This window comes from Panthera uncia (assembly GCF_023721935.1).
Source record: "Panthera uncia isolate 11264 chromosome D3 unlocalized genomic scaffold, Puncia_PCG_1.0 HiC_scaffold_8, whole genome shotgun sequence".
NCBI lineage: Eukaryota > Metazoa > Chordata > Mammalia > Carnivora > Felidae > Panthera > Panthera uncia.
Window position 1 is genome coordinate 65,231,726 of NW_026057586.1, and position 26,815 is coordinate 65,258,540.

A 26,815-nucleotide genomic window follows, 5' to 3' on the forward strand; every position below is an offset into this window, starting at 1 on the left:
AAAAAAAAAAAAAAAAAAAAAAAAAAGACCTGCTAGCACAGCCCACAGGCCAAATCCAGCCCCACCACCTGTTTTTGCAAATACAGCTTTCTTAGAACTCAGCCATGCCTGTTTGTTTGCATAGTATCTATGATTGCTTCTGCAGAGTTGAGTAGTTGAGACAGAACCTAGGCCTGCAAAGATGAAACTAATTATCACCTGGACCTCCCAGGAAAGGTTTGCCAACCCCTGCTCTAACTCATTTTTATTAATAAGTACTACCTCATAACTATTCTGTCTTACAGTCTCCCAAGCAATCACTGCCTCTCAAGATTGAGTTGAGGAGACACAAATATAGTTTCAGTGTATGTGCTGCCGAAGCGAGCACAAGACACAAATATAATTAACTCTAATATATGTTACATTAAAATGAGAAGGTGCTGGGGGAGAAGGAAGGATAGACCGACTTTTGCTGGGTTATGGCCTTGGGAGAAAGTGTGGAAGCCCACACGGAGGCGGGGACATGCAAGATGGCCCTTGGCAAAATTAGGAGAGACTGAACAAACCACCCGGCATACACGTACCCTGTGGTAAGGCCACCTGGGCTCAGATCCTGCCCTTGCCATGTATTCTTGGGTGTATGACACTACGCATGTCGCTTCTCTCTCTGTACCTCAGTCTCCTCATCTGTGAAATGGGATATGCCAGGACCTTCTGCGTGTGATTATTTTGAGAATTTCGTGGCGCAGTATATGTTTAGTGGCTGAGCATACAGTACATGCCCAGTAAACAGTAGTTACTGTTATTCGAGGGCAGATGGGAACTCCAGGCACAGAAGTGCTAGGGCCAGGCACCGGGGTGTGAGTGTGTGCCAGAAAGGAAGAAGTACTGGGAGGCGATGGTGGGGCTGTGAAGATGCGGTGAAGACAGTGAGTGCCTTACATGCCCAGGGAAGGCGTTTGCACGTTGTCTCGCAGTGGGCAGCCTGTGAGGATGTGGTGGCCTCTTGGAGCTGGGCTTTAGGAAGGCCATCCTGGTGGCTGAGAATAGGATGTTTGAAGAGAGTGGGACTGGGGAAGGGGTGGAGGCAGGAGCCGAGGGAGTGAGCGGTCCAGGTAGTAATGGGGGGCTGTGGCAGGAAGGAGGAAGAGGACAGGGGGGTTGGAGAGAGAGAGGTCGTAAGTGCCATCCTCAGGCCCATCGTCTCTCTCTTGTAGCTACATCTGGCAGCACATTGAGATCGGCTATGTCCAGGGCATGTGTGACCTCCTGGCTCCACTGCTGGTCATCCTGGATGACGGTGAGTATGTCCCCCCCCCCCCGCCACCCCAAGGCCAGGGGTGCACTTTCCTTCCCACTGCGGAGGAGGGGTTTAACCTTACTTTGTGACTCCCACTGCAAAGGAGGGGTTTAACCTTACTTTGTGACTCTGGTGAATGCATCAAGGTCCTAGGGAAATAGAAAGGCTTGTTGATCCATGTTAGTCCACACTTATCACCAGGTGCCCGACAGCCAGCCAGGCCTTTGCTAGCCACTGATTGCACAGACATGAAGGGGAGCAAAGAAAAACCCACGCCCAGATGTCTTCACTGGTGAATTCTACCAAACACTTAAAGAAGAATTAATACCAGTTCTCCACAAGCTCTTCCAAAAAAACAGAATAGGAGGGAACTCATTCTATAAGGCCAGTCCTTACATGAAGACCCATTGGTACCTTGATACTAATATCAGACAAAGATATCACAAGAAAAGAAAATTACTGAGTGATGTCCTTGATGAATATAAAGACAAAAACCCTCAACAAAACACTAGCAAACTGAATCCAGCAAGATCTAGAAAAGACTATATACCATAACCAAATGGGATTTATCCCAGGAAAACAAGACTGGTTCAATGAATGAAAATCAATCAGTATAATTCACCAAATTAATAGAATAAAGGACGAAAATGACACAATCATCTTAGTTGACAAAGAAATGGCATTTGACCAAATCCGACACCCTTTCACGTTAAAAACTCTCCACAAACTAGGAATCGAAGGAAATTTCCTGAGCACGATAAAAGGCACCCAAGGAAATCCTACAGCTTGTTCATACTCAATGGTGAGAAACTGAATGCTTTCCCCCAAGGTCACAGATAAGACACAGATGTCCACTTTTGCCACAAAAGGTTGTAGAGAGGACAATTAGGGAAGCAAAAGAAATAAAAGGTAGCCATACTGGAAAGGAAGTAAAACTATCTCTACTTGCAGAAGATCTGATTTTTATATACAGATAATCCTAAGGTATAAAAAATAATCTTAGAGCTAATAAACAAGTTCAGCAAGGTTGCAAGATACAAGATATGTATACAAAAGTCATTTGTATGTCTATACATTTGCATTGAACAATGCAAAAACAAAATTAGGAAGGCATTTACATTTGTAATACTATCTAAAGGAAGACCCTTACGAATAAATTGAACAGAAGAAGTGGAAGCTTTGCAGGTTCAATTCCAGACTGGTGTAATACACCAGTATTATTGCGATAAAGCGAGTCAAATGAAGTTTTTGGTTTCTGAGTGCATGTACAAGTCACGACTACACTACCCTGTAGTCCGTTAAGTATGCAATAGCATTATGCCTAGAAAAATAATGTTCATGCCTTAATTTAAAAATCCTTTATTGCTAAAAAATGGTAGCCGTCATCTGAGCTTTCAGCAAGTCATAATCACTGGTTACAGATCATCATAACAAATACAATAATGAAAAAGCTTGAAACGTTGCAAGAATTATCAAAATGTGAAACAGAGACCCAAAGTGAGCAAATACTGTTTGGAAAATGACGCCGATGGACTTTCTCAATGCAGGGTTGCCACAAACCGTCAATTTGTAAAAAATGCAGTATCTGGAAAGTGCAATAAAATGAGGTATGCCTGTATACCAAAACTGTAGAACATTGTTTAAAAAAAAAATTGAAGATCTAAATAAATGGAAACACACCTCATGTTGGTGAGTCGGGAGACTTAGTACTGTTAAGGTGGCAGAGTGCTTTCCAAATTGATCTGGATTCGGTGTGATCCCTATCAGCATCCCAGTTGCAGTTTTTGCACAAATGGGCAAGCTGACCCTAAAACTCATTTGAAAATGCAAGGGACCAGGAGTAGCAAAACCAATTTTGAAAAAGGAGAAGGTATTAGGGGACACACAGTTCCCAATTTCAAACCCTATTACAAAGTTACAGTAATAAAGAGAGTGTGGTAGTCCCACAGGGATAGACATGTGGACCAGTAGAATAGAATTGGCAGTCCAGAAATAAGCATTTCTGGAGTGCCTGGGTGGCTCAGTCGGTTGAGCACCGACTTTGGCTTAGGTCATGATCTCATGGCTCGTGAGTTCAAGCCCCTCGTCGGGCTCTGTGCTGACAGCTCGGAGCCTGGAGCCTGCTTCCGATTCTGTGTCTCCCTCTCTCTCTGCCCTTCCCCAACTCACACTCCGTCCCTCTCTCTCATAAAAATAAATAAACATTAAAAAATAGATCATAGACCTAAATATAAGAATGAAAACTACAAAATTATAAGAAAACATAGGCGTACATCTTTGTGACCTTGGGTTTGTGTCCTTGGGTTTTAAGCAGTGGTTTCTTAGATATGACACCAGAAGAATAAAGTGACAAAATTAAAACGGAATTGGACTTGAACAGAATTTAAAACTGTTGTGCTTCAAAGGGCACCGTCAGGAAAATGAAGAGAGCCCAAAGAATGGAAGAAAATACTTGCAAATCACATACATCATACAGGGGACTTATATCCAAAATATGTAAAGGGGGGCACCCGGGTGGCTCAGTCGGTTAAGCCTGAGTCTCGATTTTGGCTCAAGTCATGCTCTCATGGTCGTGAAATGGAGCCCTATGTCGGGCTCCGGGCTGGGTGTGGAGCCTCCCTCTCCCTCCCCGACTCGTGCTATATAAATCAGTCAATCAATCAATCAGTTAATAAAAATATGTAAAGCGCTTTTACAATTCAATAATGAAAAGATAAATAACCCAATTAAAAATGAGCAAAAGGTTTGACTAGATATTTCTCAACAGAATGAAAGACATACATGTAGCCAGTAAGCATATTAAAAGATGCTCAACATCTTTACTCGGTAGGGAAATGCAGATTAGAACCACAATGAGATTCCACTTCACGCCCACTAAATGGCTCGAATGAAAACAATGGAAAATATCAAGTGTTAGTAACAATATGAAGACATTGTCTCTGAGATTTTCAAAGCAGACTGGCAGTTCTGCATAATGTTAAAGGTGGAGTTACTGGATGACCCAGCAGTTTGGTTCCTAAGTGTATCCCCAAGAGAAATGAAAATGCAGTGTTCGCACAAACACTCTGTGTGAGCATGTGCACAGCAGCGTTACTCACAATCGCCCCAAAGTGGAAACAACCCAAGTGTTCATCAGTGGATGCATGCGTAACCAAAATGTGGTATAGCCCTGCAATGATAAAAAAAAAAAGAACGATTTGGCAAAAAAAAGAACGATTTGACACTTGCTATAGTGCGAAACCTCAAAGAAGCTCTGCTAAGTGAAAAAAGCCAGACACAAAAGGCCACATAGCATATGGTTCCATTTATTTGAAATGTCCAGAAGAGGCAAATCTGTAGAGGCAAAATAGACTAATGGTTGACAGGGGCAGGGGGCGGGGGGGGGGGGGGGGGGGAGATGGGCCATGACTGCTGATGTGTGCAGGTGTCTTTTGGGGGTGATGGAAGCGTTCCCACCTTACAGATGATGGTTGCACAATTCTGTGAACATGCTAAAAACCTGAGCTGTACATTTGAAATGGTGGATTTTATGCGATGTACATCTCAATAAGACTGTTAAATAAATGGGCAGCATAACTCCCTAGTCCTTAGACGTGGGTTGTGCACAGTGACTTCCTTCCAAAAAGTTCAGCATAGAAGGGAGTGCGGGCAGGAGGGAAACTGTGGTGGAGAGACCTAACACTGCGTCAGCCAGGTGACCGAAATCACCATTAACAGTCATAAATCATGTGGATAGCAGGTGCCCTTGACATGATGTGTTTAAAATGGCACGTTACCCACGTGGTCTTTCGCTCAATAACCCCAAAAGCCAGTATCATCGTGAGAACAACATCCAACAAATTCCAGTAGAGAAGCATCCCTTAGAATATGTGACAACCACTCTCACAACTGCCAAGGTCATCACAAACAAGGAAAGCCTGAGAAACTTCTATACCCGAAAGGAGCCCCAGGAGAGATAACACCTGTGTGTAATGTGTTATCCTGGTTGGGTTCTTGGAACAGAAAATAAACATAAAATTATGGAGTTTAGTTAATAACGTATCATCAGCGGGTTGTTAATTGTAACAAATGTAGTATACAAAAATTTTCCCTACTCCTTTCTCAACTTTTCTAGAAGTCTAAAACTGTTCTAAAAAAATCAAGTCTTTTTATTTAAAAAAATTTTTTTTAATGTTTATTTATTTTTAAGAGAGAGAGCACGAGCAGGGGAGGGGAAGAGAGAGAGGGAGACACAGAATCCAAAGCAGGCTCCAGGCTCTGAGCTGTCAGCATAGAGCCCGACACAGGGCTCAAACCCATGAACCATGAGATCATGACCTGAGCCGAATTCGGACACCTAACCAATTGAGCCACCCAGGCACCCGTGAAAAATAGAGTGTTTTTAAAAATGAATGAGGTCTTACTGTGCCTTGGGAAACCTTCCAGTCTAGTGTAACTTTCTCCAGAGTTACCAGGTATTAAAAGAAAAAAAAAGGTATCATTTTCAAATAAAGTTTTCTAAACGCTGGCTCATAAACGATAAGAAACAGGTTTCTTTATTGCAGGACTTCTCAGAGCCTTTACTTTTCAATATATGTAGTCACTCTCTAGCATTTCCCAGAGTTATTGGACTCTTTCTCTGCATACTGCCTGTCAGCGCCTTTCCAGTATTGACAATTGCTGTCTTAATCCAGTGATTCCCAGACTTGAGAATTTCATGAACTGGTAGAATTTTGAAAAAGAAAAAAAAAAAGTTTGGGGACCAAGAAAACATCATCAACTTTTTATTAGAGCAAATTAGGGATCTTTAATTATTTTCTTTTATTTTTTTATACATTAAATGTTCATTGAGCTTAACATCCATAAAACCCCCAAACTAAATAATGTAAATGTCCAACAAGAAAAGAATAGATAAGTTGTGCTCTAGTCATACAATGGAATACCAGTCAGCAATACACATGCATGAACTAATACACTAAAGCATCTAAAAGTATATATACTGGGGCGCCTGGGTGGCTCAGTCAGTTGAGCGTCCGACTTCGGCTCAGGTCGTGATCTCGCGGTCTGTGAGTTCGAGCCCCGCGTCGGGCTCTGTGCTGACAGCTCAGAGCCTGGAGCCTGCTTCCGATTCTGTTTCTCCCTCCCTGTCTGCCCCTCCTCTGCTCATGCTCTCTCTCTCTGTTAAAAATAAATAAACATTAAAAAAAATTTTTTAAGTATATATACTGAGTGGAAGACACTACAGATAAAAAATACATACTTGATTATTCCCTTCATAAAGTTCTAGAAGAAGGAATAGGATGCAGAGTTGAAGGAAAGAGATCGCAGATGGTACCAGTTGGCAACTGGTATCACCACTATTTCCTAAAAGAAAGGCATTTCAACCCCTCCACGGAGGGAAGTATGTATTTAGATTGCAGAACATCCCCTGAAGTGCAGTACGCCAACACTCCATCGTCTCTGTGTTTCTCCTTCAGCTGTGGGTTTCAAGAGCCAGCTTGGAGCCTTCGACCTTGGGATCACCTTGGGAGCTTGGGGTTCCTTGGGCAGTGGCAGCATTGGCCGTTTCTGCTGTGCTCTTTCCCCAGAGGCCCTGGCCTTCAGCTGCTTCACGGAGCTCATGAAGAGGATGAACCAGAACTTTCCCCATGGGGGCGCCATGGACACGCACTTTGCCAACATGAGGTCGCTGATCCAGGTTTGACCCAGTCCCGTTCAACAGTATAACTTATTCCAGCTCAGCCTGATGGACCCCAAATCAACTTCAGAGCCACACTTCGTGTAATGCAGCACAAGCCAGTTCATTCCATTTTGTTCATCCCGTCGTTCATTCGTGGACATTTGGGTGGTTTCCACTTTTTGGCTCTCGTGGATTGTGCTGCTGGGAAGATTCGCTTACAGGTTTTTATGTGGACAGATGTTTTCATTTCTCTTGGTGATACACTCAGGAGTGAGGTGACACCTGCGCCGTGTTACGTTCCCACCGGCCACGTGCCGGAGTCCCAGCTTCTCTCCTTCCTCACTGACACTTGGTTGTCCATCATTTTGGTTCTTGCCATCCTAGCGCGTGTGCAGTGCTGTCTCATTACGGTTTAGATTCGCATTTTCCTGACTCATCCCACTGAGCATCTGTCATGTGCTTTGTGGATCTTTACTTGCAGGTCTTTAGAGAAGTCACTGGGGTTGACTTGAGCTGGGTTGATTTTCACTTCAAATCTTCTGCCCGTTTTTTAGCTCCACCTGGTTGTAGGGGCTGTAGTGGGGTCCGGTATGAGGTTGTGCCCTCATTCTGTCCCCTCTGGCCCAGCCTCTTGCTGGGAGGCTGATGCCAACCTTTTCTCCCGCTGGCAGATTCTGGACTCCGAGCTCTTTGAGTTGATGCATCAGAACGGGGACTACACTCACTTCTACTTCTGCTACCGCTGGTTCCTGCTGGATTTCAAGCGAGGTACGGACTTCAAACTGGGGTCTTGTTCCCAGAGTCTCGGCAGCAGACCCTCAGGGAACAGGTACCGAGGAGGCGAGGGCAGGGGTGTTGCAGCAGAGCCAGAGGAAGAGAGTAACACCCACTTATCGCACTGTGATTGTTGGCTCACCTGCCTTCTTTCGCAGTGACACCGCACAGTAGGTGTTGTTACTGGAGCAGGATTCTCGCACAGAGTGACACCCAGGCTTTTCTTTCCAGGAAGCAGCTTTATTCCCGCCGGCACCGCTCAGTTGGATTCATACCCGAAGAACCGAGCCTCGAACGCCACGTGGCGTAGTTTTTTTTATATATGTTTCACCTCTGTGTCTCCCATACGTGGGAACACACAAACATGCGGTCCGATTAAGGGGTCTCATGTCACAAGGTCGTGAGGGATGTTGTCATGTACACACATTAGCCAGATTACCTTGAGGTTTTTTTGTCCTTCCTTAGGGAGGGGACCCCGCCACATGACAGTCCCCATTTTACAGATGGGGAAGCCAAGGCTGAAAATCGAATTCAGAGGTAGGACCGGCAGAGCCAGGATCTTAGGCCGCCTCTGTCTAGCCCCTAAGCCCAGTTAGTTCCCTTCCATTCTATTCTGCCGCCTTTCAGAGACAAGGTGCCCCGAAGCTCACGCAGCATGGTGCACATGTGACTTGGAAATGACGTGGAGCACAGCACACTGCTATTGTGCAGAGTCAGAGTGATGCTCATAAGAGTATCTACCCTGCGGGAAGGCGTTTTTAACGCGCCAGGCAGTGTGTGCTGAGCCATTTGTATGTATTATCTTTGCAAGCCTCCCCCCACATACAGAGGAGGAGAGAGAGAGGCTCTTGGTAGAGCCTTGGGGTAGCCCAAGGTCACCTTGCCAGCAAGTGGTGGGGCTGGATTCAGACTGAGTTTAGTGGACATAGGAAGCCTTGCTCTCAACCATTGCTCTCTCCAGTTTCTTGACTAGCCCCAGAGACAACAGCCAGCTCCGCATTTGTACAGGGGCAAGAGAATACCCTCCTGGGTGCTAAGGAGATACAAGGTGCAGGGAGAAAAAGGGGATGCTAGTCAAAGGGCAGGGACAGGTCGGTGTAAATCAGACCTGATTATGCCGGGTTCCTCCCCTTCCAGAAGCTGGAAACTTACATCCCCCCTAGTCTGCACAACCTCCTCTACAGATGGGGAAAACGGAGGCTTCCAACGGTCAAATGACAGAGTCTGGGTCTCCTACCTCCTGACCTGAGTTCTGCCTGCTCTCTGCGGTGCTAGGACAGAAGTGAAGGAAGGACACAGCTGGCCTGGGATTTTCCCAGAGGGAGGGCAGCACCGTGAGCTCTGTGGCTGACCCTCTCCCCACGCATGTGCGTACTGGTGTCTCACGCAGAACTTGTCTACGATGACGTCTTCTCTGTCTGGGAGACCATCTGGGCAGCCAAGCACGTCTCGTCCGCCCACTACGTCCTGTTCATCGCGCTGGCTCTGGTGGAGGTCTACCGTGACATCATCTTGGAGAACAATATGGATTTCACAGACATCATCAAATTCTTTAACGGTACCCACATGACTACGGTGTCATCTGAGGGGTGCGGGCTTCAGACAGGCCCCTTCGTGGGGCCTCGGAGGGGATATAGGGGGGTTCCGCCCACTTCTTATGTCTATTTCCAAATGGAGGGTTGACATCTTGTAACACTGAGAATGCATTTTTCTCAAGAATCTAGCAGAAGGAGCATGAAGTTGAAATAACGCTCAGGGGCAAACCCTGGCTCTCCCACCAGCCAGCTATGCCCACAGATAAGCCGTTTCCCATCTGCTTCTTCATCTGTAAAATGGAATAAGAGCGTCTTCTTCGGAGGGTTGATATGCACAAAAGCAGGCATGGGAAGGCATTTGAAGTGGCATGAGAAGGGCACAGTCATTGAAATCAGACAGATAATGGATTCTGATCCCAGCCACTCGGGTGCTGTGTGACTTTGGGCCACTGACTTTATATGTCTCTGGGCTTCAGATTCCTTGAGGTAGAATGCTACTAACACCTCCCTCACAGAGATGTTCGGACAATTAAATGAGAACATGGATAAAGCCTATCACATGATACCCAGCTCATATGAGGGGCCCCATAGCTGGAAGCTATTGCTACTGTTATCACTATTTAAAATTTTTTTAAGAATAAGGGGTGCCTGGGTGGCTTAGTCAGTTAAGTATTTGACTTCAGCTCAGGTCATGATCTTGGGGTCTGTGAGTTCGAGCCCCACATCAGGCTCTGTGCTGACAGCTTGGAGCCTGCTTCAGATTCTGAGTCTCTCTCTCTCTCTGCCCTTTCCCTGCTTGGTCGATCTCTCTCTCTCTCTCTCTCTCTCTCTCAAAACCAAACATTAAAAAATATTTTTTTAATGTTTTAAGACAAAAAAAAATTTTTTAAAGAGAGAGGGTGCCTGGCTGGCTCAGTCGGTAGAGCATGAGACTCTTGATCTCAGGGTCATGAGTCCCAGCTCCACATTGGACGTGGAGGCTTCTTAAAGATTAAAAAAATTTTTAATTTTTTAAAACCTAAAGCAAAAGAAGGAAGGAAAAAAAAGCCACCTTTGACCTTACCCCAGAAACATGATTTTTCTTTAATAAGCTTTTTATTTTGGAATAACTGTAGATTTACAGAGAGTTGCAGATATAGTACAAAGAATTCCTGCCCTCCTTCACTCAGCCACCCCTCGGGTCTCTGCGTTGCCTGGCCCTAGAACTTTTCTCACAACTAAGAAATTAACATCGGTACATTACTATTAACGAAACTACAGACTTTGATTTCACCTGATGCCCTTTTTCTGCTGCAACATTTTCCAACCCAAGAAACCACATGGCATTTAGTGGATTCAATAGAAAACCTTTTTTTCCCTCTCATCTTTTCCAGTCATGTATTTGTTACCATCACAGAATCCAATTGTATCCCATTTTTTCCACTTAATACTTTAAATTTCTAAGTTTTTTTAATGTTTACTTATTTTTGAGAGAGAGAGAGAGACAGAGCTCAAGAGGGGAAGGGCCAGAGAGAGAGGGAGACAGAATCAGAAGCAGGTTCCAGGCTCCAAGCTGTCAGCACAGAGCCCGACGCGGGGCTCGAATTCACGAACCACAAGATCATGACCTGAGCAGAAGTCAGGCACTTAACCAACTGAGCCACCCAGGGGCCCCTCGTTTAATACTTTAACAAGTGTCTTCCATTTAATCATTTTTTTAAGGCTGTAGAGTGTACCTATAGCGACTGTCTGCAACATAAGGAACCGTCCCTATTGCTGGGTAGCTAGATTGTTTTCAATTTGAGGGTGTGATTGAGAAAACAAAGTGCCCTTTTGGCCTCTGTAAAATTTTCACAGCACCCCAGGCCAAAAGTTCCATTTAGCAAGTAGTTAGATCCAAACCACTTGATAACTATTTATATCCCAACAACTTAGCAGCTGTTTGCAAAAATGATACCTGTTGGTCCAAAGAAAATAATATCTTTATGTCATTCTCTTTTTTTGTAAGTTTATTTATTTATTTTTGAGGGAGACAGAGACACCACGAGTGTGAGAGGGGCAGGGAGAGAGGGAGATTCCAAAGCAGGCTCCGTGCTGTCAGTGCAGAGCCAGACGCAGGGCTCAAACTCACGAAACTGGTATCATGACCTGAGCCGAAAGAAACCCAAGAGTCAGATGCTCAACCGACTGAGCCACCCAGGCGCCTCTTTATGTCATTCTTAAATAAGCACAACAATTAATGGGATATGTGCACCTGTTCGGCATTGCACAGCTTCTCAAACGTTGAAACCAGATTAGACACCCTCACCTTCATGTATTTCCTGTTTCACAGTGATTTTCTCATGGTTTTTGCTTTTTCTCAAACTTGCTTAACTGCTTGCAGAAAACCTAGCGTTACAAAGATATGAAGTCATTGATAGGCATGTAGGGCAATGTGTGACCTCCCTGATGCTACCAGTTTATGTGGTGTTGAGCAGATACGGAATATCATTATGTTTCCCTCACAACTTATAGAAGTGGCACCCTGGGGTACCTTGGTAGCCAGTTTGGGAACCATGGTCTTAAGGCCCTTTTTTTTTTCATCCAGTAAATGATTTTTTTTTTAAGTTTTATTTGCTTATTTTGAGAGAGAAAGAGAGAGAGTGTGTGTGTGTGTGTGTGTGTGTGTGTGTGTGTGTGTGTATGTGTGCACGCAGGGAGGGGTAGAGAGAGGAAGAGAGAGAGAAGCCCAAGCAGGGTCCGCACTGTGAGCACAGAGCCTGATGCAGAGCTTGAACTCATGAACTGTGAGATCATGATCTGAACCAAAACCGAGAGTTGGACGCTCAACTGACTGAGCCACCCAGGCGCCCCAATCCAATAAATGATTTCTTTATGATAAACGTCTAGGTTTAGGATTATTCCGCTTTCAAGATCCAATCATTTTATGTGGCTCGCTATTTATTTATTTATTTATTTAAGTATTTAGTATTGGCTACATTTTTATTTAGCATTTAGCATACAATATATAATATTTAATATAGTATAAGTATAGTATTGTCAAAGTCACTAGGCATTTCCAGTTTTATAAATATGTGTGTGTGTGTGTGTATATATATATATATATATGTATATATATATATATAATTTGTCAAACTGGTTTCCATAAAACACCCAGTGCTCATCACAACAGGTGCCCTCTTCAATGCCCATCACCCACCCTCCCCTCTCCCACACCCCCCATCAACCCTCAGTTTGTTCTCAGTATTTAAGTTTCTTATGGTTTGCCTCCCTCTCTCTCTGTAACTTTTTTTCCCCCTTCTCCTTCCCCCTGGTCTTCTGTTAAGTTTCTCAGGATCCGCATATGAGTGAAAACATATGGTATCTGTCTTTCTCTGTATGACTTATTTCACTTAGAATAACCCTCTCCAGTTCCATCCATGTTGCTACAAATGGCCAGATTTCATTCTTTCTCATTGCCAAGTAGTATTCCATTGTATATATAAATCCAGTCGTCAGTTGATGGACATTTAGGCTCTTCCCATAATTTGGATATTGTTGAGAGTGCTGCTATAAACATTGGGGTGCAAGTGCCCCTATGCATCAGCACTCCTGTATCCCTTGGGTAAATTCCTAGCAGTGCTATTGCTGGGTCATAGGGTAATTCTATTTTTAATTTTTTGAGGAACCTCCACACTGTTTTCCAGAGCGGCTGCACCAGTTTGCATTCCCACCAACAGTGCAAGAGGATTCCCATTTCCCCACATCCTCTCCAGCATCTATAGTCTCCTGATTTGTTTATTTTAGCCACTCTGATTGGTGTGAAGTGGTATCTCAGTGTGGTTTGATTTGTATTTCCCTGATGAGGAGTGGCGTTGAGCATCTTTTCATGTGCCTGTTAGCCATCTGTATGTCTTCTTTAGAAAAGTGTCTATTCATGACTTCTGCCCATTTTCTTCATGGGATTATTTGTTTTTCAGGTGTGGAGTTTGGTGAGTTCTTTATAGATTTTGGATACTAGCCCTTTATCTGATATGTCACTTGCAAATATCTTTTCCCATTCCATCAGTTGCCTTTTAGTTTTGTTGATTGTTTCCTTCGCCGTGCAGAAGCTTTTTATCTTGATGAGGTTCCAGTAGTTCATTTTTGCTTTTAATTCCCTTGCCTTTGGAGATGTGTCAAGTACGAAATTGCTGTGGCTGAGGTCAAAGAGGTCTTTTCCTGCTTTCTCCTCTAGGGTTTTGATGGTTTCCTGTCTCACAGTCAGGTCCTTCATCCATGTTGAGTTTATTTTTGTGAATGGTGTAAGATAGTTCTCTAGTTTCATTCTTCTGCATGTTGCTGTCCAGTTCTCCCAGCACCATTTGTTAAAGAGACTGTCTTTTTTCCATTGGATATTCTTTCCTGCTTTGTCAAAGATGAGTTGGCCATACATTTGTGGGTCCAATTCTGGAGTCTCTGTTCTATTCCATTGGTCTATGTGTCTGTTTTCGTGCCAATACCATACTGTCTTGATGATTACAGCTTTGTAGTAGAGGCTAAAGTCTGGGATTGTGATGCCTCCCGCTTTGGTCTTCTTCTTCAATATTACTTTAGGGGTGTCTGGGTGGTTCAGTCGGTTAAGCGTCCGACTTCGGCTCAGGTCATGATGTCACGGTTCATGGGTTCGAGCCCCGCGTTGGGCTCTGTGCTACCAGCTTGGAGCCTGGATCCTGCTTCAGATTCTGTGTCTCCCTCTCTCTCTGCCCCTCCCTTGCTCATACTGTCTCTCTCTCTCTCAAAAATGAATAATAAAGACTAAAAAAAAAAATTTTTTTTTTAAATATTACTTTGGCTATTTGGGGTCTTTCGTGGTTCCATACAAATTTTAGGATTGCTTATTCTAGCTTCGAGAAGAATGCTGGTGCAATTTTGATTGGGATTGCATTCAATGTGTAGATTGCTTTGGGTAGTATTGACATTTTAACAATACTTATTCTTCCAACCCATGAGCACGGAATGTTTTTCCATTTCTTTGTATCTTCTTCAGTTTCCTTTCTATAGTTTTCAGCATACAGATCTTTGACATCTTTGGTTAGGTTTATTCCTAGGTATTTATGTGGCACTTAATAAAAATTTTTTTTTTTGCTCCCCCCTCTCCTGTTGCTTCCTTCTTTTGTATCTTTTAACACCTGCAATGTGCCCAGCATGGTTTTCTCAAAAGGTTCCCAGTCATCGTGTTTATACGAGGCAAGGCGAGTGGGAAGATGTAACCCTTTCCAAGCACTGTGAGCCAACATCATGTCGTTTGATCTCACGGCAGCCTTGTGAAGTAGATGCTATTGCAATCCCCATTTTACAGATGAGGAAACGAAGGCCCAGAGGTGCAGGCCTTCTCCAAAGTGTCTGCTTCTGGAACTCCTCTGGAGATGATGCCAGATGAGGAGGAGGAGGATGCCCCAGGGACAACCCCCCCTCCTCCCTTCTAGAAGCTGCAAGTGACCTAAGGATGGACACAGAAGGAGGCTCATGAGATTTTTGCCTTCTGCTCTTTCAGAAATGGCTGAGCGGCACAACACCAAACACGTCCTGAAGCTGGCCCGGGACCTCGTGTACAAGGTGCAGACTCTGATTGAGAACAAGTGAGGGCCACCTCACCCCGGCCCTGTCAGCCGTGCCGCCACACACCTGTCCAGCCCGCTTTTCCTCGCGGCGGCCCCGGGAGCGAGGTCCTGGTGTCTGTTCATGAGCATGGACTTCTGTGCAGAGAGAAACTGCCCCAACTTTGGCCGCCAGGCAGGTGGGGTCGAGGGTTTGCCCCTTGAGTTCAGCCTTACGTTTTCCTGTTTGACCAAAGATTGTCCAAGTCTGGGATTTCTCCCTTGTGGGAGTTGGGGTACGTCAGTGGATGGAGGGAACAGTTTCATTTGTGGTCTCCAGAATGGTTGCCTCTCTCTTATTCTGTCCCAACCCCTCCAAACTGTTCAGTCAGGGGAGACTTGGGGAAGGAGTTTTTCTTGGGGAACTAGTGTAGGAGAGGTCTGTGGGGCTACCTCTATACTCTGAAAGGGGCCTCTGGAGATGTTCCAGAACATGGCCGGCAGGCAGGCTTGGAGCAGAGTTTCTGCACCTCCCTCGGCGCTGTTGACGTGGTGCTGGGTGAACCGTCTTCTGAGAGGGGTCGTCCTGTGCATTGTTGAAAGGTAAGCAGCATCGCTGGCCTCTGCCTGCAAGATGCCAGTAGCGCCCCCTCCCCAACCCAGCTGTGACAACCCGAAGGGTTTGCAGATCTTGCCACATGTCCCCACTTGAGAACCAGTGGCACAGAGGAGGGGCTGCAAGTGTATCTCTTTCCCCCCCTTTTGTTTAACCACCTGCTCCTGAGGCTTTCTCCCACTTAGAAAAGGCACACAGGAGTCCACATCTCTCTCGGGACTTGGATTCTGTTTGTTGTGGTCTCTCATTTTTTTTCTCCTCCACCTGACCCCAGGAGAGACTTCTTTCCTTCTTTTCAAGAAAGCCTCTCCCTGAGAGGCTCCCCGGAGAGGGAGGGAAGGGCGGAAGGGCGGAACAGTGAGAAGTGTGGTAGGTGTGAGTTAGCCCGAGGTCCCGCCCAAAGCCCTCCAGACAGGGTGGAGTCCACATCCCTTTCTTCACCTCCTAGGGAAGATCTCGCCTCTCCTTCTGCACTTTGGGTCTGATGCTCCAGAAGTTTGGAAGGTGTGTGTGAGTGGCCGCCACTTCAAGGGAGGTGGGGGAAGCTGGCTTTTCCCTAGGTGCCTTTGATCACTCAGGACAAAGGAAGAACAGGAAGGCAGAGGTCCACCAGAGTAGACTGTGATGGGTGTTTTCCTTGGAAAATATGCTGATGAACTGGCCCCCGGAACATGGATGGCTGAGTCTGGAAGCGGTCCCCTCCGGGTCTTCACGCAAAGGGTCGCCAGTCACAAACAGACCCCGAGTCAGCTGGTTCACCCTGCCTACCTGTCCTTTGATAGAGCAGTCCTGCCAGCTCTTTTCTGAGAACACACATGGGAGAAACAGAGTCAGGTTGGAAGGCTTCTCCCCAGAATGGAAGGTAGGATTTTGGAGTGGGGAGGAGACTCATAAGCATAAGGAAGCATTCACAGAGAGGGTACATTAGTCCTCTGTCCTGAGCAAACCAGGAGGGGGAGGAACCCCTACCCTGCGTGCTTGTGAAGGCTCGCCCTTGGGCCCCAGTGCCTTCAACTGCATCCCTACCCCCCAGCCCCCCACATGGGGCCTCCTGAGCAGGACAGACGAGACCTAAATGTCCCTTGCCTCTGAAGAATGTGCTCCGTGAAAATTGTACCTCCTGGCTCTGGTCCCCCACCTTCCCAAGATGAGGAAAACACATCCAGATCAAAGTTTTCCTAGCCACTCAGCTCTTCGTTACAGAGGACATTATTTTAGCAAGACCCGGGTCCCAGACCTTCCGATTCTGATTTATTTTTCTCGACAGACTAGTCCCAAAGTATAGCACACAATCTCTTCTCCGCCTTCTCTCGTGGTGTTCCAGAGAAGTGTCCGTGGTTGTGATTTGGAACAACTCCTATTTGTTCAGCTTACAGTGTTTATTTTGGTCTCCGTACATTGTGCGTCCTTGTGTCCGGGAATCGAGTGCGTGGGAGTCATTCTGTCCGTGGAGTGCCCTCCTCCTTCTCTCAGTGTTGCCAACATATCTTGTAACTGTTTACTGAAGAGTTGTGTCTATAGAGAGAGAAAATATATATAAACAGAGAAATGTGTGACTATGGGTTATTTTTTCATTTCTGTGTTTCGGGAATTTTTTAATGCGTAGGGAAGAATGGTTTCCTTTAGGAGACTGTGTCCTCCCAACCGCACCCCAGTGGCCCATACCCAGATGGGGACAGAGCCTCATGATAGCTGCCTGGTCTTGCCCCAGGAGGTGCAAGACAGGTGAAGCACTTCTCACCCCCTTGTATCAGTTAGCTGTCACCATGAATAATGCCACGTAACAAACCACCCCAACACTTAGTGGCCTCACACTGCCATTTATTTATTAGCTCGCAATTCTGTGGGTTGACATTATGGGCCGCATTCATCTGGGAGGTTCTTCTGGTCTGAGATGGACTTCTTCATGTGTTTGTGGTCAGCCAAAGGCCAGTGAGGCAATTCTGCTTCCGACAGTTGGCTGACTGTTGGCCAGGAGAGTAGGGGAAACCGGGCCATGTGTCTCTCATCCCCTGGCAGGCCAGCTCAGGCTTGTTTATGTGGCCATGGTGGCAGTTTTTCAAGAGAGCAAGCAGAAGTATGCAAGGCCTTTTGAGACCTAGGCTTGCAATTGGCATAAAGTCATTTCTGCTCTGTTCTGTTGCTCAGGGTAAGTCACATGGCTGAGCTCAGATTCAAAGGAAGGGAAAATAGACTCCACCATTTGGTGGGTGGCTTTGCAGAGGGACATGGAAAAGGAGAATGGATACCGTCACAGAAATAATTGAGGCCACTTTTGCAAATGGCCTGCCTGATCCCCCCAGATCCAGGGCACAACACAAGAAAGGTCCCCAGATGGTCAGTCATTTGACTCAAGGTCATACCTGTAAGTTGACACCCACTGAGCTTGCTCAGCTCTCACCCCCAATGTGTCCACAGATGCCCAACTACTCTCCCGTGACCTCCACGGTCCCAACTAGTGGCTACCATTCAGAACCTTAGTCATCAGGCAATGGCGACCTCTCATGGATGTCCACCCCCAGCAGCCTCTAAACATGGGTCAGAGGGAAACAACTAGCTTTCGGCTGCAGAAGCAAAACTCGATTTAACCTAATGAGCACCTGTGAGAATTCCAGGTTTTATGTAGAAAAAGTTAGATTTCCAAAGAATCCCGCAAAATAGAGACAGAGTTGGCAGGTGGCATTGACAGCCTGGGTGAGTCTGGTCGTCACATTCTCAGAAGATTGCCAGCAGAGGTAAGTCTGAAGGCACACAGCAGTGGGCAGGTGGGGATTTGTCCTTTGCCAGCTCGGATGGGGACTTTCTTAGCAGGAAGGTCTGCTCCTTCCTGGGGGAAGCTTCTTTTTTTTTTTTTTTTTTTTTTTAATGTTTATTTATTTTTGAGGGGGTGGGGCAGAGAGAGAGGAAGACACAGAATCCGAAGCAGGCTCCAGGCTCCCAGCTGTCAGCCCAGAGCCCGATGCGGGGCTCAAACCCCCGGACTGCCAGACCATGACCTGAGCCGAAGTCAGACACTCGGCCGACTGAGCCACCCAGGCGACCCCGGGGGGGAGAAGCTTTTGAGGGCAAAGACCGGTTCCAATGTCCCAACAGTGCTGCAGAGCTTCCCCAGTATCATTTCTCCAATTCCAGCCATAGTTTGGTACATGTGGCTGTCCTCCCGGAGGGCCCCACCAGGGCTCACAGCTACTGCCTGGCCGCACCAGAGTCAGGCAGCACAGCGCCCCAGTTCTGTGCGCACGAATGTCTGGTTACGGGCACCGTCGACTTACGGTCACTGACGATGTATGTTACAGGAAAAGAAATCTCACGAGAATATTTTTTTGTCGTTGCAGAGGCCTTCCTAAGTGTGTGCGTTTGAGCGTTGCATGGATGGGAAAAGAGGAGTCGTGGATCACCAGGCATATTTTAACGACTCCGTGGCGGGATGGGGAAGTGGCCTTGGTTTCTGTGTTTATGGAACATGGGGTGGCTGGACTCCGGTCATCCTTTTCCTCCTCCTCCCGCCATCCTCCCTTCCTTCTCTTCTCTTTCCCCCCTCTCCTCCCTCTGCCTCCTTTCCTTGTAGCCAAGAACATTTGGATGGTGTCTCGTCCAGTTTCTACCCGGATGATGCCATTCCTCAGAATAAGCCTGACAAACCCGCAGCGTGAAGGCCCTTCTGGCTGTTACGTTCTTTTAAAGCCGTGCTTCATTTGCTGTTTACCTAGAGCTTTCTCCCTTCGGCTTGTGGGAGAGGCCGTGGGCACTTCTCATGCACAGGGTTTGGGAGGTCCTAACCATCCCATTTTGGAGTGCCTGGCAGGCATTCCTGCATCTGGTTTCTCCTTCCTTCTTGCCCTACCCATGCCCCTCCCAGGCCCCAGGTCCCTGGAGTCCCGGAGAGGAGGGGGTGCAGTCAAGACAGTGGGAAGAAGCCCTTCCGATTACCTTCCTTCCCAGCAGATACTCTGAAGTCTGAGAGACATCAGACCCATCGACCAATGAATCTTCTCCCACGTTTCCTAATAGCATTTCCAACTCAGGTCACCTGCAGCCCACCTTCATGATTCTGACCATGTCTGTGCCCCACCTGCACACTTGTACCTTTACTGGTTCTCTGTTTTTTTTTTTTTTAATTTTTAAAAACATTTATTTGTTATTAAAAGACAGAGAGAGACAGAGCATGAGCAGGGGAGGAGTGGAGAGAGGGGGAGACGCAGAATCCGAAGCAGGTTCCCTGCTCCGAGCTGTCAGCACAGAGCCTGACATGGGGCTCGAACTCACGAACTGTGAGATCATGATCTGAGCTGAAGTTGGGCACTTAACCGACTGAGCCACCCAGGTGCCCCTTTACTGGTTCTTTTTAAACCAACTCACTTGAGGGGCCTCTCTTCTCGAAGGGACATAGAGAACGATAGAAGTGGGAACGACTCTCTCGTTGTGCCGACTATAATCATGTCCCACATCTCTGTCGTGTGTTTGGGGAAGTGAGGATTTCGGATCCCTGCTGTGCCATTTCTTGGCTGTGTGGCCTTGGGCAAGTGACTGGACCTCTCTGAGCTTTAGTTTCCATTTCTGTGAACTGGGGACAATAGTCTCCCATTATTGCGGATCCAGCCCCAGCCCCATTCTTTCACTGGGGCCCTCTGTTCCTCAGCGTGTCTGAGGATGATTTCCTGGTTGAGACCTCAGCGGCCCTGGGTTCCCAGCATCTACCTAGCTCAGGTTCTCAGGTGAATCTTTGAAGCCTAAGAGAATATGGCTCCTGGAAGACAGCACGGGACAGGGTGAGCTCCCAGCACCCTCGGGCTGTGACAGAGGAACACAGCACTTAGGTGTGGTGGGGCCATCAGTTCTCAGCAGGAACAAAACAGGAGCTGACTCTGCAGTTAGCATCTGATTTTGCTGCATCAGGAAAAGGTTCACAGGTCTCTCTTTTCTGGCTTTTAAGTCCCCTGCCTGGCACATTGAGAGCGTGAGCCCAGGACAGGTATAGACTCCAGAGGAGCACAATTTGATCTTTCGGAAGTGCCAGCTTGCCGACCTGTTGCTGAATCAAACTGCCTAGCGGAATTCAAATGACCCACAGGACCATGCAGTTAGTTCCCTGGGGATTTTCCATTACACCAGGGTATTGTGCTGGAATTCTCCAGTATCTTCCTGGCTTTCTTTATTCAGACTTGTGGGCACAGTGATTTCAAGCCTTTGTAGATGCAGGGCTCCTTGAAATAGCGGCTGTCCCTTGCTGTGATCAAGAGAAAATAAGATCCCTCTGCCTCGAGTAAAGACGGAATCTCTGTAAATGGTTCTGCGTGAGGGGCTGGAGAATTGCTCCCTTTGGCCTTGCTGAAACAGTTCAAAGGGAACGTTAAGGAACTTGGGGCCATTGTGAGGTTGTTACAGAGGGGATGTGGGTGACAGGGGCGGGGACTGAGTTTGAGATTCTACTTGATGGCATCTTCTTGCTGCTTTTTGCACTGGGATGCTGCTTGGGTCTGAAGGCATCTTCCCACGCAAGAGCCACTTGCATGGAATTATTTCTGCTGATATCAAAATGTGGCCTCTGGGGGGCTCAGTCGGTTGTGTCCGACTTCGGCTCGGGTCATGATCTCTCGGGTCGTGAGTTCGAGCCCCGTGTCGGGCTCTGTGCTGACAGCTCACAGCCTGGAGCCCATTTCGGATTCTGTGTCTCCCTTTCTCTCTCTGGCCCTTCCCCGCTTGTGCTCTGTCTCTCAAAAGTAAATAAACATTAAAACAGGAAAAAGATGTGCTGGGTTGGGCAAAGGGAGCAAATCCAGGTGTTCTTTTGCCTCCACCATAGAGTCTGACAGACCTAGGTTCAAATCCCAGACATCTGTGCAGACTTAGACATGTGACTGTACCTCTCTGAGCCTTAGTTTTCACTTTTGTGAACTGGGGATAATAAAGATACCCTTCAAAAGGGAGTTGGGCGGGGCGCCTGGGTGGCTCAGTCAGTTGAGCATCCGACTTCGGCTCAGGTCATGATCTCGCGGTCTGTGAGTTCGAGCCCCGCGTCGGGCTCTGGGCTGACAGCTCAGAGCCTGGAGCCTGCTTCATATTCTGGGTCTCCCTCTCTCTCTCTCTGCCCTCCCCTGCTCATGCTCTGTCTCTCTCTGTCTCTCAAAAATAAATAAACACTAAAAAAAAAGAAAATTTAGAAAAAAAAGGGAGTTGGGCACTGAATGTTTTTGGCCGCCTAGCATCCCTCCCCTGTCCCAGTACAAGCACCTTGTCCCATCCTCTGGGGAGCTGTATCTCTTAGATTACAACCATGGCCTTCTAGTGAGACTGCTGATGTGCCTCTTCCCCCAGGGGGTACATGACCCTCTTCTGGCCAATCAGATTCCTTCCCTGAGAAGAGAGAAGTTCATGCTTCCCTTCTGTGGCAGCCAAGCTAGGAAGATGCCAGCCTGGAGCTTCCAGTGGCCATGTCTCCTGCAGGTAGGGGAGCAGGCATGGCTGGATCTAGGTGTTCAGATGAAGTCCTTAGAGCTCCACCTTTGTCCATGTCATGGTTCCACTCTCCTCCAGGCTGGCACAGGTTCCATGCCCATCTGTGAACCAGTTTCTCCAGCCAGGCTTTATTGGCTAGAAGAGCTCATTTATCCGCCTTAAGACATGAGCTGGGTTCCTGGATGGCTCAGTCGATTGAGCATCTGGATCTTGATATGGGCTCAGGTCATGATCTCACGGTCGTGGGATGGGGCCCTGAGTTGGGCTCTGTGCTGAGTGTGGAGCCTGTTTGGGATTCTCTCTCTCCCTCTCTCTCTCTCTGCCTCTCCCCTGCTTACACACTCTCCCAAAATAAATAAAAATAAATTTCAAAACAAACAAAAAACATGGGCTAGTCAGAGAGCTGCTGGAGGTCAACTCTCAAGGAAAGATTAGGGTGCCACTCCCAAAGAAGGGCAGTGGGTCATGGTAGGCAGAAGCAACAGGCCGACTCCAGCATCCCTGACAGAGCGTGTGCAAAGGATGGAAGAGTGAATGGCCTTCCACGGGCCCAGAATTCAGTATGGTGGAGGGAGAGGCCCGGGGGTGTTGGGTGTTTGACAAGAGAGAGGTTGGAGTAGGATCTGAAGGACTTCATGTGCCCCGAGTAAGAGCAAAGTCTCCCTATCAGCGGGACTGTCTGCAGGGAGGGATGAGACACGTCCCCTCATCCCCACCCCAACACTGGACACACTTTTGCACAAACTCTTATACATATGGGCACTTACTAAATATTTGATTAGAAAAGAAATAATTCTCAAATTCTCCAAGAAAAAAGGAGTTATAAAGGTGGAGGGTAGAGAAGGAGAATAGGCCTGTCTATTGAAAGATGCAGCATTTTTTAAAGTTGGGTTTTTGTTTTTTTTTAATTTTAAGTAATCTCTACACGCAACGTAGGGCTCAAACTCACAACCCCAGATCGAGAGTCGCATGCTCCACCGACTGAGCCAGCCAGGTGCCCCCGAAAGATGTGGTATTTGAGGGACAGCTTGGACTGAGAATTGTCCTTGGTCCTCTTTTCTTTTTCTCCTCTTGGGAAATTTTTATTTGTTCATTTCTGGCATGAGGATGCTTTTCTCAGTGTCACTGGAGATGGTCCTCCCCTGGACCTGAGTCATGCGGGGCCACCCAATCATAGGCAGAAAGCTAGCCAGGACTGCGCTGAAGATGGCAGTCACATAGCCCCAGCCCAGCTGGCACTGGCCACTGCAGTACACGGAGGAGGTTCCACAGGCTTCCTTGGCAAATGGGGAGTCCAGGCTGATGGGGAAAACCAGCAGGCCCACAATGGTGGCAGTGGCTAAAATGACAGGAAAGAACACCAGGGTGTCAGTCAAGGGGTTCTGGGCCAATCTCCATCCCTTGACTCACTGATCCACCCACTCATCCATCAGTCTATTCACTTATATATTGATTCATCACCTTTCCTTTTATCCACCCATTACTCAACTAGCCTTCCACCCAACTGTCCATCTACTACTCACCCGTCCACTCATCTCTCCATCCCTCTATCCATTCGTTCATCCATCCATCTACCCATCTGCCCACTTAGCCACCTGCACCCCACCCATCCATCCACCCACCTAATCATCTGTCCATCTATCCACCCAACCATCCATCCATTCATCTACCCAACCATCCATTCATTTATCCATCCATCCATCCATCCACCCACCCAATCATCCATCCATCCATCCATCCATCCACTGATATATCCATGGATACACCCATAATTTCACCTACCCACTCACTCATTTGTTAATTCACCAACCCACCTATCCATGCATGCATTCATGCATCGAAACTGTTGCAGGTGCTATAGTGGACACTAATGATACTAAGGAAACGAGCTGGACACCTCCTCACTTTCAAGGCCCTTCCAAAGCAGGAGAATCACATGACCCCAGCTTCCTTTGCTGTTCTTCAGCCACATTGGTCTACTTACAGTTCTGTGAACGTGCCTTGCTTGTCTCCATGCTTTTGCCTCTGATGTTCCCATTACCTGGAATCCCCTTCTATATGTGACCAACTCCCATTCGTACTTCCAGACTCAGCTCAACTGATTCCTCTTCTGGGAAGACTTCTGTACACCCCCCCCCCAACCCTCCTGGAGTTTTTCCTTGTGTCTTGCGCTCATCCCTATTATGTCAAACACCCCTTGAGTTGTAACCACTTGGTGTGCCCCACACGCACTAGACCCTGTGCAAGCCTAGGACAAGGACTATAGCTCCGTCCATTGATTCAACAAATATTTAGCGGACGTCTATTGTGTGCAAAGCACTGTCCCAGGTGCTGGCGATGTCAAAGCAGACATGTCCTCGCCCTCAAGTAGCTGACGTTCTAATGGACGGAGATGAACAATAATCAAGCAGGCAGATACGGTAAGTGCTGTGAAGCATAGAGAACAAAGAATGAGGTAGGAGAATCTCAGGAGAGGGGAGCTCCCGTACCTAGGGTCACAGAAGACCTCACTGAGGCTGTGATATTTGAGCAGAGTAGGGGAGCAAGACCTGTAAGATCTGAGAAACGAGAATTCCAGACAGAGGGAACAAGCATGGTGTATCTGAGCAACAGAAAGCAAGCCATGTGGTTGGATCATGTTGAGCCTGGCAGAAGGGGCAAGAGGTGAGATTGGCAAGGGAATGAGGGTTTAATCAGGCGGAGCCTCTCCGGCCATGACGAGGAGTGTGGATTTTACTCTGAGTGTAACAGGAAGTCACTGGAGGGTAGACAAGCCAGTCTGAGGGGCCCGATCTGATTTCAGTCTTAATAGGACCTGTTTGGCCAGCATAGCAGACAGATTCTAGGGGTCAAAGGTGGCAGCAGACAGACATGTGAGGTGGTTATCTCTCTAATCCAGGTGAGAGATGGTGGAGAATTAATTGAATGAGGGTTGCAGTGAAGGCCTGGGCTAGACCATCCAAAGCCTATGTATGAATTAGAGAAAAGCAACCCTTCTGGGGAGCTGCAGCCCTGCAATTCCACAGCGTAGCAAGTGGCACATAGGCTAGATTTCTGCATCTCTCAGCCCTCAGCTGGGCACCGCTGTGCAGTGCACAACCTGCTCAACTGTGTATGGTGGTCCTGGTAAAGATGATACAAAGTGGATGGATGTGAGAGAAACAAAGGGCGGGGCAGACTATTAGGACTGGGTTTAGCTAAAGGCAGGAGAGGGTGATGTTAAGTATGCCGTTCCCTCCCCACCATTTCTGGCTTGCCAACAGACCAGGAAGTCTATAATCCTAGGATTCATCTCTGAGAATCAACACAGGAGGCCAGACTCTGCTCACAGGTTCGTTCATTCATTCACTGATTCATTCATTCCACAAACATGTCTGGAATGCTTATGATGTGCCAGTGGATTTACCTGCAGCTGCCTGCACCCCTGGCATTGGGCCACTGCCCCTTCTGAGACACAGCCCTTTGGGGGCCAGGGCCCAGGACAGGAGGAGAACTGCATTGAAGGCCGACAAGAGCCATCCTCCAAGGAGAATTGCAGCTGAGACCTGTCAGGAAGAAAGAGCAAGGGGAGTGTTGACTGGGACAGGTAGGGGCAGGTGCAGGTGTCTCTGCTTATTGGGCAGCTACTGAATCCTCAAAACCCCAAGAGGTCTGTGCTATTATCACCCCCCATTTTACATATAAACAAACCGAGGTCCAAGGAGGTGGAGTCATTTGCCTCGGGGCACATAGCGAATTAAGTGGTAGAGCCAGAATTAAAATCCAGACTTACAACCACCATGCCCCACTTTACTGAGTACCTGCTATATGACAGGATCACCAGGAGAGGCACCAGTGTAATTAAAAGTTCCTTAGAGGTGCCGGACTGGGAGTCCTGACCCATTTGGTAACATGCATCATAACTGAGACTTTCAACACCTTAGCTGCGGTTTTTAAATTTAGCACTTGGAGGGTAGCCACGTAGGTGTGCGCAGGTTGTACACTGCACAACTCCTGGAGACGCAGTGGGATCATCATACATTTGCATATTGATTACAGTTGTTTTCCAGCAGATGGCAGTATAGTGTCCCAAAGAAGGGGAACCTTTTCCTAATTTGTGCTAAGGTACTAAATGGACATGGGGCTGCTTTCAGAATCATCCTGGATGTTTGCTAAAATGCAGATAGCCAGACTCTACCCCACACCTACAGAGTCAGAGGCTCAGTGTGGGGTAGGGTAGGTGGTGGGAACCAGAACTTGGCTTTTGTTGTTGTTGCTCTGGTGGATTGGATGGTGAATTGGTGAGCCCAGGTCTCACCTTCCAGGCAAAGTCAGGAATGTCATCCAGGGACCTGAAGGCTCCACAGCTCTGGTTCCAGCCGTTACCCTGAGGCCAGGAGCAGTAGGTGAGGACGCCAAAGGAGAAGGTGGGGGTCTGGAACCAGACGGGAGAGCAGAGGCTGAGGGCTGAGATGCAGGCAAGGGAGAGTCCCAGGGATGCCCACACACTGCCCGCCATCAGGGGGTGGCGAGGACCTAGCAGGCAACAGGCAAGGTTAGTGGTGGAGACTGCCAGGAAGGAGAGAAATGGGCTGGGGAGGGTCTCCCGCCCCCCAAGTCAGGGACCTGGTCCTGTGTTCAGACCCCAGGCAGGTCATCAGCCTCCTTTTGGCCTCGTGATGCAATGGGAGGTGTTAATATCTGGGGAGCGGGGACGGGGCTTCGCGCTAACAGGTTCTGGAAGTAGAATAGCCCCAAATCTTAGAATAAATAATAGTGCTTAAACAGAACTTTGAACACACACATTCTGCATGGGACGTCATCATCACTGGTCCAGGCAAGGCCCCTCCTGTGTTTCTCTCGTTCATTCATTTGGTCATTCATTCATTCTCTCCACCCATCAAGTCTTGTACTGTCCCAAGGGGCTTCTTCTCCCCAGAGTGGGTACCTTTTTCTAAATCACACACAGACACTATGTTT

The 26,815-nt window shown here is 47.5% G+C and overlaps 2 protein-coding genes across 2 annotated transcripts in view; one reads left to right on the plus strand and one right to left on the minus strand.

Annotated features, from left to right (window-relative positions):
• Nucleotides 1–16,947, plus strand: part of SGSM1 (small G protein signaling modulator 1) — a 24,560-nt gene extending 7,613 nt beyond the window's left edge. Inside the window, exons 5-9 of the mRNA XM_049620625.1 lie at nucleotides 1,197–1,279; nucleotides 6,847–6,956; nucleotides 7,610–7,706; nucleotides 9,103–9,270; nucleotides 14,742–16,947. Coding sequence (XP_049476582.1) covers nucleotides 1,197–1,279; nucleotides 6,847–6,956; nucleotides 7,610–7,706; nucleotides 9,103–9,270; nucleotides 14,742–14,830 — 547 coding nt within the window. The 3' untranslated portion in view covers nucleotides 14,831–16,947. The remainder of the gene's footprint in view (nucleotides 1–1,196; nucleotides 1,280–6,846; nucleotides 6,957–7,609; nucleotides 7,707–9,102; nucleotides 9,271–14,741) is intronic.
• A 5,866-nt stretch (nucleotides 16,948–22,813) lies between these two features.
• LHFPL7 (LHFPL tetraspan subfamily member 7) lies at nucleotides 22,814–26,470 on the minus strand. Its single transcript, XM_049620110.1, has 3 exons — nucleotides 26,154–26,470; nucleotides 25,263–25,401; nucleotides 22,814–23,195 (listed from the first exon to the last, which is right to left on the minus strand). Exons 1-3 carry the CDS (start codon nucleotides 26,352–26,354, stop codon nucleotides 22,939–22,941), a joined length of 597 nt encoding a protein of 198 aa, XP_049476067.1. The 5' UTR covers nucleotides 26,355–26,470; the 3' UTR covers nucleotides 22,814–22,938.
• Nucleotides 26,471–26,815: the final 345 nt, after the last annotated feature.